The 13,365-nt window shown below is 53.0% G+C and overlaps 5 protein-coding genes across 5 annotated transcripts; 2 read left to right on the forward strand and 3 right to left on the reverse strand.

Moving 5' to 3' along the window:
- Positions 1 to 516: 516 nt before the first annotated feature.
- On the reverse strand, positions 517 to 1,602 carry CkaCkLH20_08953 (uncharacterized protein; the record flags this gene model as incomplete). Its single annotated transcript, XM_038891668.1, has 1 exon — positions 517 to 1,602. One exon carries the CDS (start codon positions 1,600 to 1,602, stop codon positions 517 to 519), a length of 1,086 nt encoding a protein of 361 aa, XP_038742955.1.
- A 790-nt stretch (positions 1,603 to 2,392) lies between these two features.
- On the forward strand, positions 2,393 to 3,854 carry CkaCkLH20_08954 (evolved d-pantonohydrolase; the record flags this gene model as incomplete). The annotated part of the gene is made up of 6 exons (XM_038891669.1): positions 2,393 to 2,548; positions 2,611 to 2,953; positions 3,001 to 3,108; positions 3,162 to 3,371; positions 3,423 to 3,599; positions 3,646 to 3,854. 6 exons carry the CDS (start codon positions 2,393 to 2,395, stop codon positions 3,852 to 3,854), a joined length of 1,203 nt encoding a protein of 400 aa, XP_038742956.1.
- A 742-nt stretch (positions 3,855 to 4,596) lies between these two features.
- On the forward strand, positions 4,597 to 8,720 carry CkaCkLH20_08955 (uncharacterized protein; the record flags this gene model as incomplete). The annotated part of the gene is made up of 5 exons (XM_038891670.1): positions 4,597 to 5,215; positions 5,365 to 5,769; positions 5,824 to 6,664; positions 6,725 to 8,448; positions 8,650 to 8,720. 5 exons carry the CDS (start codon positions 4,597 to 4,599, stop codon positions 8,718 to 8,720), a joined length of 3,660 nt encoding a protein of 1,219 aa, XP_038742957.1.
- A 470-nt stretch (positions 8,721 to 9,190) lies between these two features.
- CkaCkLH20_08956 (uncharacterized protein) lies at positions 9,191 to 10,154 on the reverse strand (the record flags this gene model as incomplete). Its single annotated transcript, XM_038891671.1, has 2 exons — positions 9,191 to 9,749; positions 9,802 to 10,154. 2 exons carry the CDS (start codon positions 10,152 to 10,154, stop codon positions 9,191 to 9,193), a joined length of 912 nt encoding a protein of 303 aa, XP_038742958.1.
- Positions 10,155 to 12,187: 2,033 nt separating this feature from the next.
- On the reverse strand, positions 12,188 to 12,893 carry CkaCkLH20_08957 (uncharacterized protein; the record flags this gene model as incomplete). The annotated part of the gene is made up of 4 exons (XM_038891672.1): positions 12,188 to 12,336; positions 12,394 to 12,530; positions 12,583 to 12,670; positions 12,722 to 12,893. The coding sequence occupies 4 exons, from the start codon at positions 12,891 to 12,893 to the stop codon at positions 12,188 to 12,190; spliced, it is 546 nt and encodes a 181-aa protein (XP_038742959.1).
- Positions 12,894 to 13,365: the final 472 nt, after the last annotated feature.

Below are 13,365 nucleotides of genomic sequence, written 5' to 3' on the forward strand. Positions count from 1 at the left end.
GAGGAAAGTTGCCTTGAGAACCAGAATGCCGAAGAATATCAAAGACAATTAAGCTTAACAAGCGCCGTGGGTCGCTGCTACCATCTCGGTTGCTTGACGTGCCCTCGTCGTCCCAGCCCGCTGCCTTACCTAGGAATTACTGGCACGGAAGGGGGGAAAGCCCCGTCCGTGGTTCTCGAGTCATGTCTGAACCAACGATGAATTCGACTTTGAGATGTACGTGCGAACATGATATTTCTATAGTGCTATGATATCAAGAAGCGCATATTCAACAGTGGCAGTCCCAACGCCTGTCCTGGCTGTCCCAACCCTCAGCCCCCTTTTCTCCAGATAATCGTAACATCGTTGGTGTGAACACGCGGAATGGTATTAGAAATGATTTTTAATGGCAAAATGGTGACGAAACAAAACAAAAGCAGATCGAACCATCAATGTGAAAGAAACGTAACCAATATGATGATTTGTTTGGCGTTCTCGACTTGTGATTGAACCTGTTGGCTGTAGAATTTTGCCGTGCTAGTATCTCGCGAATTGTATTTCCGAAGATGTCGAACACACGTCTCCTTCTCTGTCTTTGTCCGGCACCACGCTGATGTCATCGCTGTCGTTCTTGCCATGAGTCGGCCGCGACTGGGTGTGTATCGTGATTTCAGTTGTCTTCGTCGGATACGCATTCGGCATGGGCGGAACAGAGCTATTTTCGCCCTTTCCGATTCGGATCTCGTATTCCGGCTCATCCGCTGGCGTGAACTGTCTTGAACGCTCGCCGCTGAACGTCTCCAGCGCAACATCGTTCGTCTGCCCGCGCCTTTGGCTGCGCGCGTAGAAGCTGCTGTTCGAATTGCTTCCTCGTGCCAGGCTGACTAGTCGGTTTAGGATACTGAACTCGAGCTTGAGCTTGATGCTGTAGACCAGCGGCTTCCATGCTGTCTGGATGTCGTAGAGGTTGGTGAACTCGAGGGCCAGGATCGTCACGTCGAGGAAGACAACCAGGATGTTGACCAAGATTAGGTGGTTCATGATCGTTCGCGTGCGCATGTTGCCGCATGCGATGCTTTTCTCGAGGCGAAGGCGGTTGGTCGTTTCCCATACGTAGAGACCGGATATTATGATCTCTTGAACGAAGAAGACGGTGAGTTGAATCTTTTCGAAGATGTTGTAAGGGTTCTGAAAAGGATCCGGATTCGCAGAATTGACTCCGTAGACCAAGACGATGACCGGGATATGCAGCCAAGTTGCGTTTGCGATGATCATGTATAGCACCCATCGTAGTCGCTTTTGGCTGTACATGACAAGGTGTAACCGGGAGTATAACACCACCGACTGGCCCGTAATCATGGCGCACCAGCCGATGAGAATAAGTGTCGCATAGAGAGTCTTCTCTGCCGTCAGCGACAGGTGCATTAAGAGGTAGCCGGTGCCATTGAAAGCGATGCCCCACGTCGCGATGAGAGTGCTCCAGAAGTACAGCCCCGACCGCTTCCTGAAAGAAGTGAAGATCGAGACGGTGAGCTCGACGACGTTGTAGAAAGCGATGCTGATGAAGACGCAGATGATAATGGCGACGAGAACTCTTTTGGTGTTGAGCTCGCTCTCCGCCATTGTCACAAGCTGTCCATAAAACGATGTTGGAACAAGAAGATAGTTCGCGAGTCACGAACAGGAAAAGGCGAAAAAGCTTGTGTCAAGTCGACACGAGCCACAACTCTACTCCAAAAGACACGAGTAAGTGCTATACCCAAGGCACTCATAAAACGATGATGGCATTGGACAAGTGTTTCTCGAGAAGGGGGATGATCATAACCAGAAGCATGAGTGTTAGAGATATAAGAATCGCGGAAAACTGATATTTAGTGAGCCGCTGGGGGTTGAGAGTTGCATTTCCAAAACCTGCATTCTATCACCTGTGGCGTCGTTCCTTCATCCCGACATGTTGCTGGACATGTACTCGTATGAGGCCAAAGATTCTGGACTTCCATCACCATCATGTTGTGAAGCAGCCGGTCGCTTGGCATCTTTCCCGGCTTATATGCCGTGGGTGCTACATCGATTACGTCCCTGATGCGGACGAATTGCCAAATTCGACTGACTCGAACGATTGCCAAGGTGGAATTGCAGGACGGGAACACCTCCGCGAAAGCTAAATTTCGGAGTGTAGAATCTGGGGAAGCTTCATTGGTACTCCATATTTTTCTCCGTATGCCGCACTCATTAATGGTTTAGTCTATCGATCTTAGTCTATCAAGAGTTGCGACTATGCAATTTCAAGGCGGCAAGGGTTGAGAAACTGGGTCGTGTCGACTGCAGCATACAAAGCTGCCCGCGCCCAACTCCTGCGAGAAAGTTGCGTCCGGTCTCACACCATCAGCGACAATCCTCCTGAAACGCAACGATGCCGTCCTTGTTGGCTGTGATTGCTGCCGGATACCTGGTTTCCTTCGGTTTTAGCGTTGCTACCGAACTTCCAGCCGCAGCTCAGCTCATTGATTGGAAAAGCTTCAATGTCCTTGAGAACGTGCCCCCTCCCGCTGAGGCCAATGACTCAACGGTCCGTCACTCGCAGCCCGTCACTCTCAGCCCGTGGATCTGTCTTTGCTGACTCGTCTCCAGCTCTTCCTTTGGCCTGGTGTTACCAAAGAGTCCCTGGAAGCTAAGCCATTTCACATCTACGACAACGAGTTCTACGATGTCATTGGACAGGATCCCTCGTTGACTCTCATTGCTACTTCTGACACCGATCCTATTTTCCACGAAGCCGTCGTCTGGTATCCTCCTACTGAGGAGGTCTTCTTCGTTCAGAATGCCGGTGCTCCTGCGGCAGGCACTGGTTTGAACAAGTCATCCATCATCCAGAAGATCTCACTTGAGGAGGCCGAGGCGGTGCGCAAGGGTCTCAGGAATGCGGCCAACGTCACGGTTGTGCCTTCCAACCCGCAAGTCATCAACCCCAACGGTATGCAACTTAACTCCTTCTCTGAGCATGACGGCTCACAGCAATAGGTGGTACGAATTACAAAGGCAACATCGTCTTTGCTGGCGAGGGACAGGGCGCCAACATCACTTCTTCCCTGTATCTCATGAACCCGGTGGCCCCATTCAACACTACAGGTAAACGCAGCGTGAACTATTTACACAAATGTGCTTGAGGCTAATCTGTCCAGTTCTCTTGAATAACTACTTCGGCCGTCAGTTCAACTCGCTCAATGACGTTGTGATCAACCCCCGGAATGGAGAGCTGTACTTCACCGACACGCTCTACGGGTTCCTGCAAGACTTCCGCCCTCCTCCAGGCCTTCGCAACCAAGTCTACCGCTACAACTTCCAGACCGGCGCTGTCGCTGTCGTTGCCGACGACTTTACTCTGCCCAATGGTGAGCCACACTCTCCCGACTCATGTCAGGTTGCCGTCTGACGAATAACAGGCCTTACCTTCTCCCCCGACGGCCTGAAGGCGTACGTCACCGACACCGGCATTGCTCTTGGGTTCTACGGCCGCAACCTCTCTTCGCCCGCCTCCGTCTACTCATTCGACGTAAACGAAGACGGTACCTGGCAGAACCGCAAGACATTTGCGTACACAGCTTCCTTCATCCCTGATGGTATGTTCTCATTCCACTGCTGGTCTTCACAGCTAACCCTCTACAGGTGTCCACACTGACTCTGTTGGTCGCGTGTATGCTGGCTGTGGCGACGGTGTTCACGTCTGGAACCCCTCCGGCAAGCTGATTGGCAAGATTTACACAGGAGCTGTTGCTGCGAACTTTCAGTTTGCTGGGAAGGGCCGGATGATCATCACCGGGCAGACCAAGCTGTTCTACGTTACTCTCGCCGCTTCCGGTGTAGAGCTGCAATAGATCCGGCATGCCGTTTGATTTTCATGCATTGCTCAGCCTGCAGTTTTGCATCTCATCAGTACATAATGAAGGGAGTACATAGAATGAGCGGTAGCTTTTCTGGCTTGTGCCATTTAATAGCATAGTAATGCAGTTAGATGACTTCGGTGTTCCGATAACCACTCTTACTTCCAAGTAGGTGCCGAGGCTCCGGGGTAGATTTCTGCGTGATGACGGTCGCATCATTTCTCAGTGGTTGACTTATTCACATGGGCGTATTTCATTTCGAAACTCATTCGCTTACACTAATTCCCCGCATCCATGTGCTGCCTTTGTAAATAGTTTTCCTGGGAGCTTCTAGTTGGATCATTGTTCAGTCTAATGATTCAGGGTTGGGAGATTTGTCGCCCAAGTCCGCCAAGGTTTGCTCACAATACCTAAACAAAACTTTGTAATTGAACTTATCAATAATAATAGCCGAATTATGTGAGTTCTTGAAGGCGAAAACTTCCCCTTTTGAACTCTGTCATCTTTTCAGGGGTAGCAGAAAATCAGGCTGAGCTCGGTGGGGGCCATCGACACGCTCACCCTGCATGTTTTCATCGCCACGATTGGAGAGTCCATCAGCTTAGGTTGGATACTTAAAGGCAGAGGGTTGTCGTTCAATCACACTGGAATCTCACCTTCTCACTTTCTTCACTGACCCCCAGCACCGCTACTCGCCAGGCCCCTCAGAACCGTACCTCGATTCAAGACATGAGCCATGTCATCCCCAAAACAGGCCGAAGACTATACCATTGGCTGGATCGCTGCCCTTCACAAGGAGCTCACAGCAGCGTGGGCTGTGGTTGATGAGGAGCATGCAGAGCCCGAAGACTTCACCGCGCATCCCAAAGATACGAACAGTTATGTTTGGGGTCGGATTGGGGACCACAACATCGTCATCGCGTCACTGGCAGACGGCAAGACAGGAAATGTGTCGGCAGCCACTACGGCGATGAGCATGACCAGCTCTCTTCCTCATCTCCGATTTGGTCTCATGGTTGGAATCGGTGCTGGCATTCCTAGGCTCGCAGAAGATATCGACATCCGTCTCGGAGACGTTGTTGTCAGCACATCCGTTGGTTCGAGTCCGGCGGTTGTTCAATACGACTTGGGAAAGCAAAAGGACGATCAGTTCGAGCTGAAGGGCGCTCTTGCTAACCCGCCCGATGTCCTTCAAAAAGGGCTGACCAAATTGAGGTCTAAACAGAGAATGGAAGGATCTCAGATATCTACTATTCTCGATCAGATGATTCGGAACAAACCAAATCTGGCAAAGGCGAAAGGGGACGATGCCGCCTTCTTTACCAAGGGGCACAGAACGACCGCCTTTTTGAGGCGTCTTCGAAGCACATCCTACGCCCAGAGGTGCAAATTGCTTCACGTCTTTATTGCCTTCCGCTGGCCTGGGTGTGGTCTCTTTTCTTGCTCCTCTACGCCTCCGCCAGACGGCTAGCCAATGGGAGTAGAAACACCGGGACATTTCTAGTTCGTCAGGATGGCCAAAAAGCTGCTGAACGGACTGGATCCTGCGTGAACTGCGACCTCAAGAAAGAAATCGTCCGGCAAAAACGGGAATCCACCGAACCCGAAGTTCATTACGGCGTCATTGCGTCCGGTGACTCGGTCGTCAAGGGTGGCGTTTCTAGAGACGAGATCCTTCGCAGACTGGATGGAAATTGCATGTGCATCGAAATGGAGGCGGATGGCCTGATGGATCACTTCCCCTGCCTCGTAGTACGCGGGATTTGCGACTACGCAGACATGCACAAGAACGACCAATGGCAGAACTACGCGGCGGCGACGGCGGCCGCGTTCACGAAGGAACTTTTGCAGGTCCTGGATGCGAAGAACGTGGAAAAGTCGCGGAGGATAGATCAGTTTATGGGAAAGAGTTAGTATACTGCATCTATAATTGAAAGGAACTATCACTCATACTTGCTCCCAGTAAACGAAAACATCTCCCAAGTGCACCAAACCACCAGGGCCATCCAAGATGACTTGCATTTTCAGCAGCTTAAGCAGTGGATCTCTGCACCGGATCCATCAATAAACTACAACAAGGCCTTGGGACAACGGCATGAAGGTACCGGCAAGTGGTTCCTCGACAATGGAGAGTATTCAAACTGGAAAACGGCACCGGGCTCTTCATCTCTCTGGCTTCACGGCTTTCCTGGTTGTGGGAAGACAATTTTGATCTCGACAATCGTCCAGGACCTCATCCATAATGATCCCTGTACGGACAGATGTGTCTATTTCTACTTCGACTTCAACTATGCCAGCACAACGTCCTTTGAGCATGCAATTCGGTCTCTCGTAATCCAGGTGTACACCAAGTTTCCCAACGCTCGGGAGCCCTTGGATTCTCTCCATTCTCTGTTCATGCAAAGAGCACAGCAGCCAGGCCTTGAGGTCCTATGCAAGGCCTTTGAGACTATGGTTCAGCAAACTGGTGAAATTTGGATCGTCATTGACGCTCTTGACGAATGCAAGACAGGAAACGGCGCCGCGAAGGGGCGTTTACTGTCGTGGATCAAAAGCGTCTTAAATCTTCCGAAGTCGACCTTACACTTGATTGCTGCCAGTCGTCCAGAAGCTGACATAGAGCTGGTCTTGAAGGATTCGACTGATTATCAGGTGTCCATACAAAGCGACCTGGTTTCAGACGACATATGTTCCTATATCCAAGGACGACTCGAATGTGGAGGCCTCGACAGATGGGACCCAGAAGAACACGACGAAGCTCGACGCAAGATCGAAAGCAATCTGATCAAGAAATCCAATGGAATGTGAGTAAAAGAATTTCACTGGAACTGCTTGCATCTTCCAGGTCCTAAGTCGCACCATAGGTTTCGTTGGGTCCAGTGCCAACTAGATGCTCTCGAGGGTTGCTTAAATGAAGCCGAACTCGACAGCGCTCTCAACAGACTCCCGAAAACTCTAGATGAAACCTACAAACGAATATGGGATAACGTGCCGTCCACGAAAAAAGACACCGCCAGGAAGATCCTGCAATTTCTTGCCTTCTCCGAACGACCTCTACGACTGAAGGAAGCTGCTGATGCCATCGTCGTTTTCCCCACCAACAAACCCAGGTTCGACACCAAGAACAGAATGCCGAGACCCAGAGAGATTACCAACTACTGTTCAAGCTTGATAATTGTGTCGCCTGGGGAAAACGGAGTGGAAGAAGTGCAACTTGCACACCTCTCGGTCAAGGAGTTCTTGGTCTCGAACGACTGCATTTCTCAACACTTCACGGAACCTTCAGCTAGGGGTCTCATTGCGGAAGTCTGTCTCGTGTACCTGTTGGAATTGGATCACAGCGCTGAGCTCAAAGACGTACGACGCCGGTTCCCACTAGCGCAGTATGCTTCACAGTACTGGATGAAACATGCCATCTCATCCGATACCGGCACTGTTCGCGAGCTCATCGTAGAGTTTTTGCGCAGCAGGAACGCCTACACAACCTGCTTCCGACTGCATGGTCCCGATAGGCAGTTGGAAGGGCGTCCCAGCGTCAACGATACTCCTGTGCTACACAACGTGGCCCACGGCGGCGTTGAGTACGCTGTAGAGGAAGCACTGAAGAACGGCGCGGATGTCAACGAACAAGGGGGTCGTTTCGCGAACGCTCTTCAGGCCGCTTCAGGAATGGGCCATGAGGGGGTTGTCCGGATACTTCTCGATCACGGAGCGGATGTCAACGCCGTTGGCGGATTATGGGGCAACGCCCTCGCGGCCGCTTCATGGGCGGAAACTGGAAAAGTAGCCAAGATGCTCCTTGAGCGCGGGGCAGCTGTCAGCACACCAGGCGGTCAATACGGGAAAGCTATTCAAGTTGCTTCACTCGCCGGCAATGAAGAGGTTGTCCGAATTCTCATCGAAAACGGCGCCGACATGTATGAGTCGAGCGGTACTCATGGCACCGCCCTCAACGCAGCTGCGTTTGGGGGTAAAGAGGAAGTCGTTGACTTGCTCATTAGGCAAGACGAATCTATCATCAACAAGCCTGGTGAGGATGGATTGACACCTGTGTGGCATGCGCTGTTCAACCGCCAGGTGGACATAGTCGAGCTTCTCCTGGAGAAGGGGGCTGACGCAACGGTGAAGCACATGGGTGGCCTGACACTCCTGCATGGCGCGGCATCAATCGGGCACTTCAAGATGTTCAAGGTCATCTTAGACATGACAGGTCTGGATCCAGAAGACGTAGACCCGGCTACCGGGTGGACGGCACTAGCGTGTGCAGCGTGGAGCGGCGGCGAGCAGATTGTTCAGCTCCTGCTTGAGAAGCAACTCAGCAATCCCCTCACGAAAGATGTGCTCGGCAGAACGCCTCTATTTCACGCATCTTTCCACGGACACGCCGAATTATTCAACTGTATTCTGCAGAGTGCTCGCGAAGCCGTGGACTTGAAAGATTACTACGGCGTAACTCCTCTCTCGGTAGCGGCTAGAAAAGGCCGCGTGGAGGTCGTGAAGGCCCTCTTGGCCACAGACGCTGTCCAAATAGACTCTCGGGACTTCAACGACAAGACGCCCCTGTGGTGGGCGAAAAGATGCGGACATGGTGAGATATGTCAAATTCTGGTTGCGGATGCTGAGCGGCGGGGACTATCTCTTGACGACGAGTTTACGGATGTGGAGGTCAGCAACAGAACGGGCGACCAATTCGAACACTGTTGTGAGATTTGCCACCTGGGGATTTCTGAGGACCATGGCTGTCAGCATTGTCCCATTTGCAAGTACGGGGAGCTTCATATATGTGCAGACTGTTTCCACAAAGGTGGTACTTGTCCGGAGCATCATGAGCTTGTCCAGGGCGAGAGGGAGGACTGGTAGGTGGTTACGACAAGGGACCATACTTTCAGTACATATTCGATTTTTCTGATCAATGCAACTGATTTGCATAGACGCCTTCATATCTCCTTGTTACCCCGCACCTGAGGACATTGATAGCGCACTGAGCCAAAAGAGAAGATCAGACCAGATAGCGCTAATAGGATTTGAACCTAAACCTCACCATAAGGTACTGCAGCAAGCGCAACGCTGAAGCATGAGCTAAGACAGGACAGCAGCCCAAGATAAAGGAGAATTTTTGATATTATAGTTTCTTATGTTGGGCCTCTGGCGCGCTAGCCAAGCCATGGTATGGTACATTGTAGAGTGGAACAGCTAAAAGACAAGCCAAGAAGCTTCTTCCAAAAGTTTCGTTTCATCTTACACACGCGCACACGCGCCTCGCCGTCATGCGTCATCATAAGCCCCCCGCCGAATTTTGTCGTTTTTTTTTTGGTTCATATCTTCATTTCTTAGGCGTTGACGAAGCCCTTGACGTTGTTCAACCAGCGGAGGTACTCGCGCTGCTCCTTGACGTCGATGTAGTCGGGGGCGAAGACGGCCAGGGCCTGGGTGATGCCGCGCTCCTCGAGGTAGCGCTCCATCAGGATCTGCAGGTCCTCGTCGAGGCTGCCGAAGGCGGGGCCGGGGTAGACGTTGCCGCGGGCGTGGGCGAGGTCGGCGGAGCCGGCGTGGGCCAGCTTGCCGTCCTCGTAGTAGAACATGTTCTCGACGGTGATGGCGCCGTCCTGGGCGGTGGCGTCGATGTTGAGGGCGCCGGGGGTCTTGCCGGGCTTCTCAACGACGATGCTCATGCGGCAAGGGGGGGCGGCCTCGTCGAGGTCGGCGTCTTCCTCCTCAATCTCCTCCTCGGCGTTGGCGGAGCGGGCGCCACCGGCGGCCTGGACGCCGGATTCCTTGTTGGGGTTCTGGATGTCGGAGGGGTCGTACTCGTCGTCGAGGGCGCGGTCCTGGTCGTAGATCTCGGGGTCGTAGTTGGCGAGGTCGGCAATGGAGAAAGTGACGGTGATCCTGTGAGCTGTTAGCAAGCCGTTCAAGATTGAACTCAGATATAGAAACTCACTTCTCCTCGCCAAACTTGCGGGTAAGCTTGACCTCCTCCTGGCCGGGGGTGTCGTGGAGCTCGAAGGGGCTGTTGTCAATGAAGTCCTTGACGCTGGCGGGGAGCTGCTCGTTCTGCTTGACCTCATCCTCGAACTGGATCTCGCTGTCGAGCTTGGCGACCAGCTCAGCATCGGTCTCGCCGGCAGTGGTATTTCTGAAGGCAGAGCTGGAAAAGGCGGATGCGCTCTGAAGGCCGCTCCATGATGAGGCCTTGACGAATGCGCTCGGGCGGGCGGTCTGTCTGAGGGAGGTGGCCGTAAGGCGGGTGAGGGTTCTAGGCGCAGAGCGCGCGATGGATCTGATGGAAAGCATTGTGGCTGTTTGGGGGATGTGCTGTCGAACTCGTGATGTTTGACAATGGAAGAGATTTGGAGGAGGGTGTGGATAATCGGGTCTGCGCAGAAGCTTTCCAGAGCTCCCAAAATTTTTGACATCAGACCAGGCCGGGTCGGATGTTCTTCCGTCCCGAACAAGGACCTGGGCGAGCACGACAGCACCCGACTTCCTCCACTCATTCTCGGAGGAATCCACAGAAGATTCTTGTTTAATTCATCATTGTGCTCAGCTAGACTGAAAGCGGTAACAACAGGGGCCGCCGTGAAGCTGCTGGGGATCTTCAGGACCCTGGCTGCTTGTTTCTATCCTTCCCGCCAACCCGGTGAATCCCAAGACATCGATGCCAGCATCGCTCCAGAAACTCGGGTGCCTTCGTGCCCATGACTTTCCTCCCATTGCATGCCTTTGGCAATCCTTGACCTATCTCATCTCGTCTCCCATTTCATGCCCTTAATGTAGACTGACCCGCTGTAGTGCGGACGATGCGCGAGGGACGCGACGGATCCTTTCCTTGCACTTCCAGCAGTGATGGCGAGTGCTGTTGCTGTCGCTGCCAATACCCGAGTCACAGCTCCCGAAGGTGCCGTTTCTCTTAGCCAGCATACATGGCCTCTCTGAGATGAGAACTGTGTCTTCGTGGCTGCAGACGTTGCAAACGCGAAGGTGCGTGATGTATTTGCACATAGTGACTGCTCTTATCAGCTAGGCGCGGGAGACCAAGTTCCTTCACCAGAACTGACCTTATGAAGAGGGCGTGAAACTTATGCGGATAGATGCGTGTAATAGCAGAGGAGATCAGCAAGATCGACAGTAGAGTTTCTGAGGTTGGCGGGAGATGATTGACGACAAGACGACGATGAAGATCTCCCGAGGACTATATCTACGCCTGAGATCCCGCTGCCATGTCCTGGAGAACCAGTGAGCTGGTCAGCCCAACCTCGTGACACCTTTGGACTCGAGAGATCCTTGGGAGTAAGCGCTGGCATTCCGATCCTTCTACACCTCGCGATCTCCCACGACACCGTCCACGGGGCTCGCCACTGGAGGATCGGTCTGAGTCAAGTGGAGAGAGTCTTCAGGGGCAGTGCTGACCGCCGTCACAAAGTCGAAGGCGCGTAGCCGTCTTCGAACGGCAGAAGGAGAGAACCGGCTGTGCGATGTAGCACTTGGAACAGATGGGATCTAGGTTTAAGTATGAGACGAGAGGCACGGCTCGGGGCAGGCTTGTTTGGCGAACAACGTGGTTCCAGTGGTCTGGTCCAGGAGGCTCGGGGCAGATCGCTGCCGGGTTCTGGACCGGGTAGCCACTCCGGGGGAAGAAGGAAAAGACGTCAGTCATCAGACAATAGACAGGGGCAGCGGTTCGCAACATAATCGTCACTTTGGTGTGTGACATGGCAGCCCAATGATTCTTCGACGGAAGCCGGCTATGGGTTGATATTGGGCTGGGAGATCGATGGATCGTGTTCCAGCCTCGCCTGCGGCATCTACTGAGATGTTTCAAACGAGGCCACCGCGTTTGCCCTCTACATGATACCAGTCCAAACCCTGCCCTGCCCGACGGATGCCGCAGTCCCTCAGAAGACGGTCGATACGGCGCATTCCCACGCCGACCACATGTCCACCACGTTTGCCGCCAATCCCTCCGTCGAGACCTGTGCGACAATGCTGGAGAACATGCAGGTGAAGTCGGTAATCCAGTGGTTTGGCCGCGCGTGGTCTGCTGTGATCCGAGCTTTCGCCTCCGAAATCTCATACGGGATTGCTGTATGTAACCGGAGAAATTTTGTCTGTCGGCCAAACGAGACTCCTGTTACGGCGCATGTTTGTCTGAGACATCGACCCGCGAAGAACCCCCGCGAAAATCACCGTACGAAGCCGTACTCAGAAACTAGAGCCGAAGTCCCCATCTTTTTCGAATGATTCGCTGTTTGTTTCTGCCTCGAGGTCCAATCCTGAGTGTTTCCCCGTCCCAAACGCCAAAACGCCGACATGCTACCGTCAGGTTTTTAGGAGCTGCCCTTGGGCGGGAAGCTGGATTTCCTGACGTTGCCGTCGCTAGTTATCCTCACCCAGGCGACAGAGGTGAGGAATGACCAAGAGCCTTCCCAGCGGTCAAGCAGGTTGACGTTGGACGCATCGGTCAGGTCGGGCAGGACTGGTTCGCGTTAGTGTTAATCATAAAGAAAGAGAGAGCAAACTTGAGGTCACTGACAGAAACCGTTGGTCTTGTATTCTTCCTCGAGAGTCGAAATCTTCAGCTTGAGGAGGTCCTCCCTGGCGCTCGCGGGACGGCCAGGGCGGCGGGTCTTCTTGACCTCGGCGTACTCCTCATCATGCTGGTGCACAAATCTACATTGAATCAGCCTTGATAATCCATGAATTATGTAGAACGCCAACGTACTTGTGAATGAGGTCTTGGATGGTGGCCATTTCGAGTGGGACTGTTCCTTTCTCCTTAATAGCCAGTTGGAAGTAAGCGGCGCGGTCAACTGCAACAAGTCAGAACCGAGTTATCACAGTATCTCAATTGGTCTGCGTACGCATAGGTGCCTCCTTCTTGCCTCTGGCAGCGGCGAGTTTCTCGAGTTTCTCGTCCCTCACCGACGCCTTGTGGAGGCGCTTGGAGTCTCGGGAGAACTCATGCAGGGCCACGACCTGACCGTTGCGCTTCTTCGCAATCTGCTTCTTGGTCTTGGATAACGTTGTAGGCATTTTGAACGGCAACCCGGAAAATGAAATGACGTGGCAGGAGTGAGATGTCGTGAGTGAGACACCAAAAGCTGAGAACGAAGTAATTACTTGAGATGTCAGTGTCTGTGCCCCACGATGAAAATGAAAATCCCATTCCAATTCTCAGTCTTCGCTGCACGCACTCTCAAGAAAAAAAAGATCGCCCCACTAAAGCCGAAAAAGGGTCCAATGAACCTGCAGCCGGATCGGGCCAAAGTGACGTTGCTCCGGAAATCCAGAGCCACCTGCGCTAAGCCCTTTCGGGAGCACCTCTCTCGCCTGGACCACAGCAAAAAAAGTCGCGATATGACCTGACGCGGTGTGTGTACCCGCGTTCCAATATAGCAGGACCAGGTCCCCCCGGACGTCCCTTTCCCGTGCAGGAAGCCGCGATTCACTCCACTGCACATCTCCTCTCCTCTGACCTCAGCGTCCGCGGTGAATTTGGTCAACT

This window comes from Colletotrichum karsti (assembly GCF_011947395.1).
Source record: "Colletotrichum karsti strain CkLH20 chromosome Unknown Scaffold31, whole genome shotgun sequence".
Classification (NCBI taxonomy): Eukaryota; Fungi; Ascomycota; class Sordariomycetes; order Glomerellales; family Glomerellaceae; genus Colletotrichum; species Colletotrichum karsti.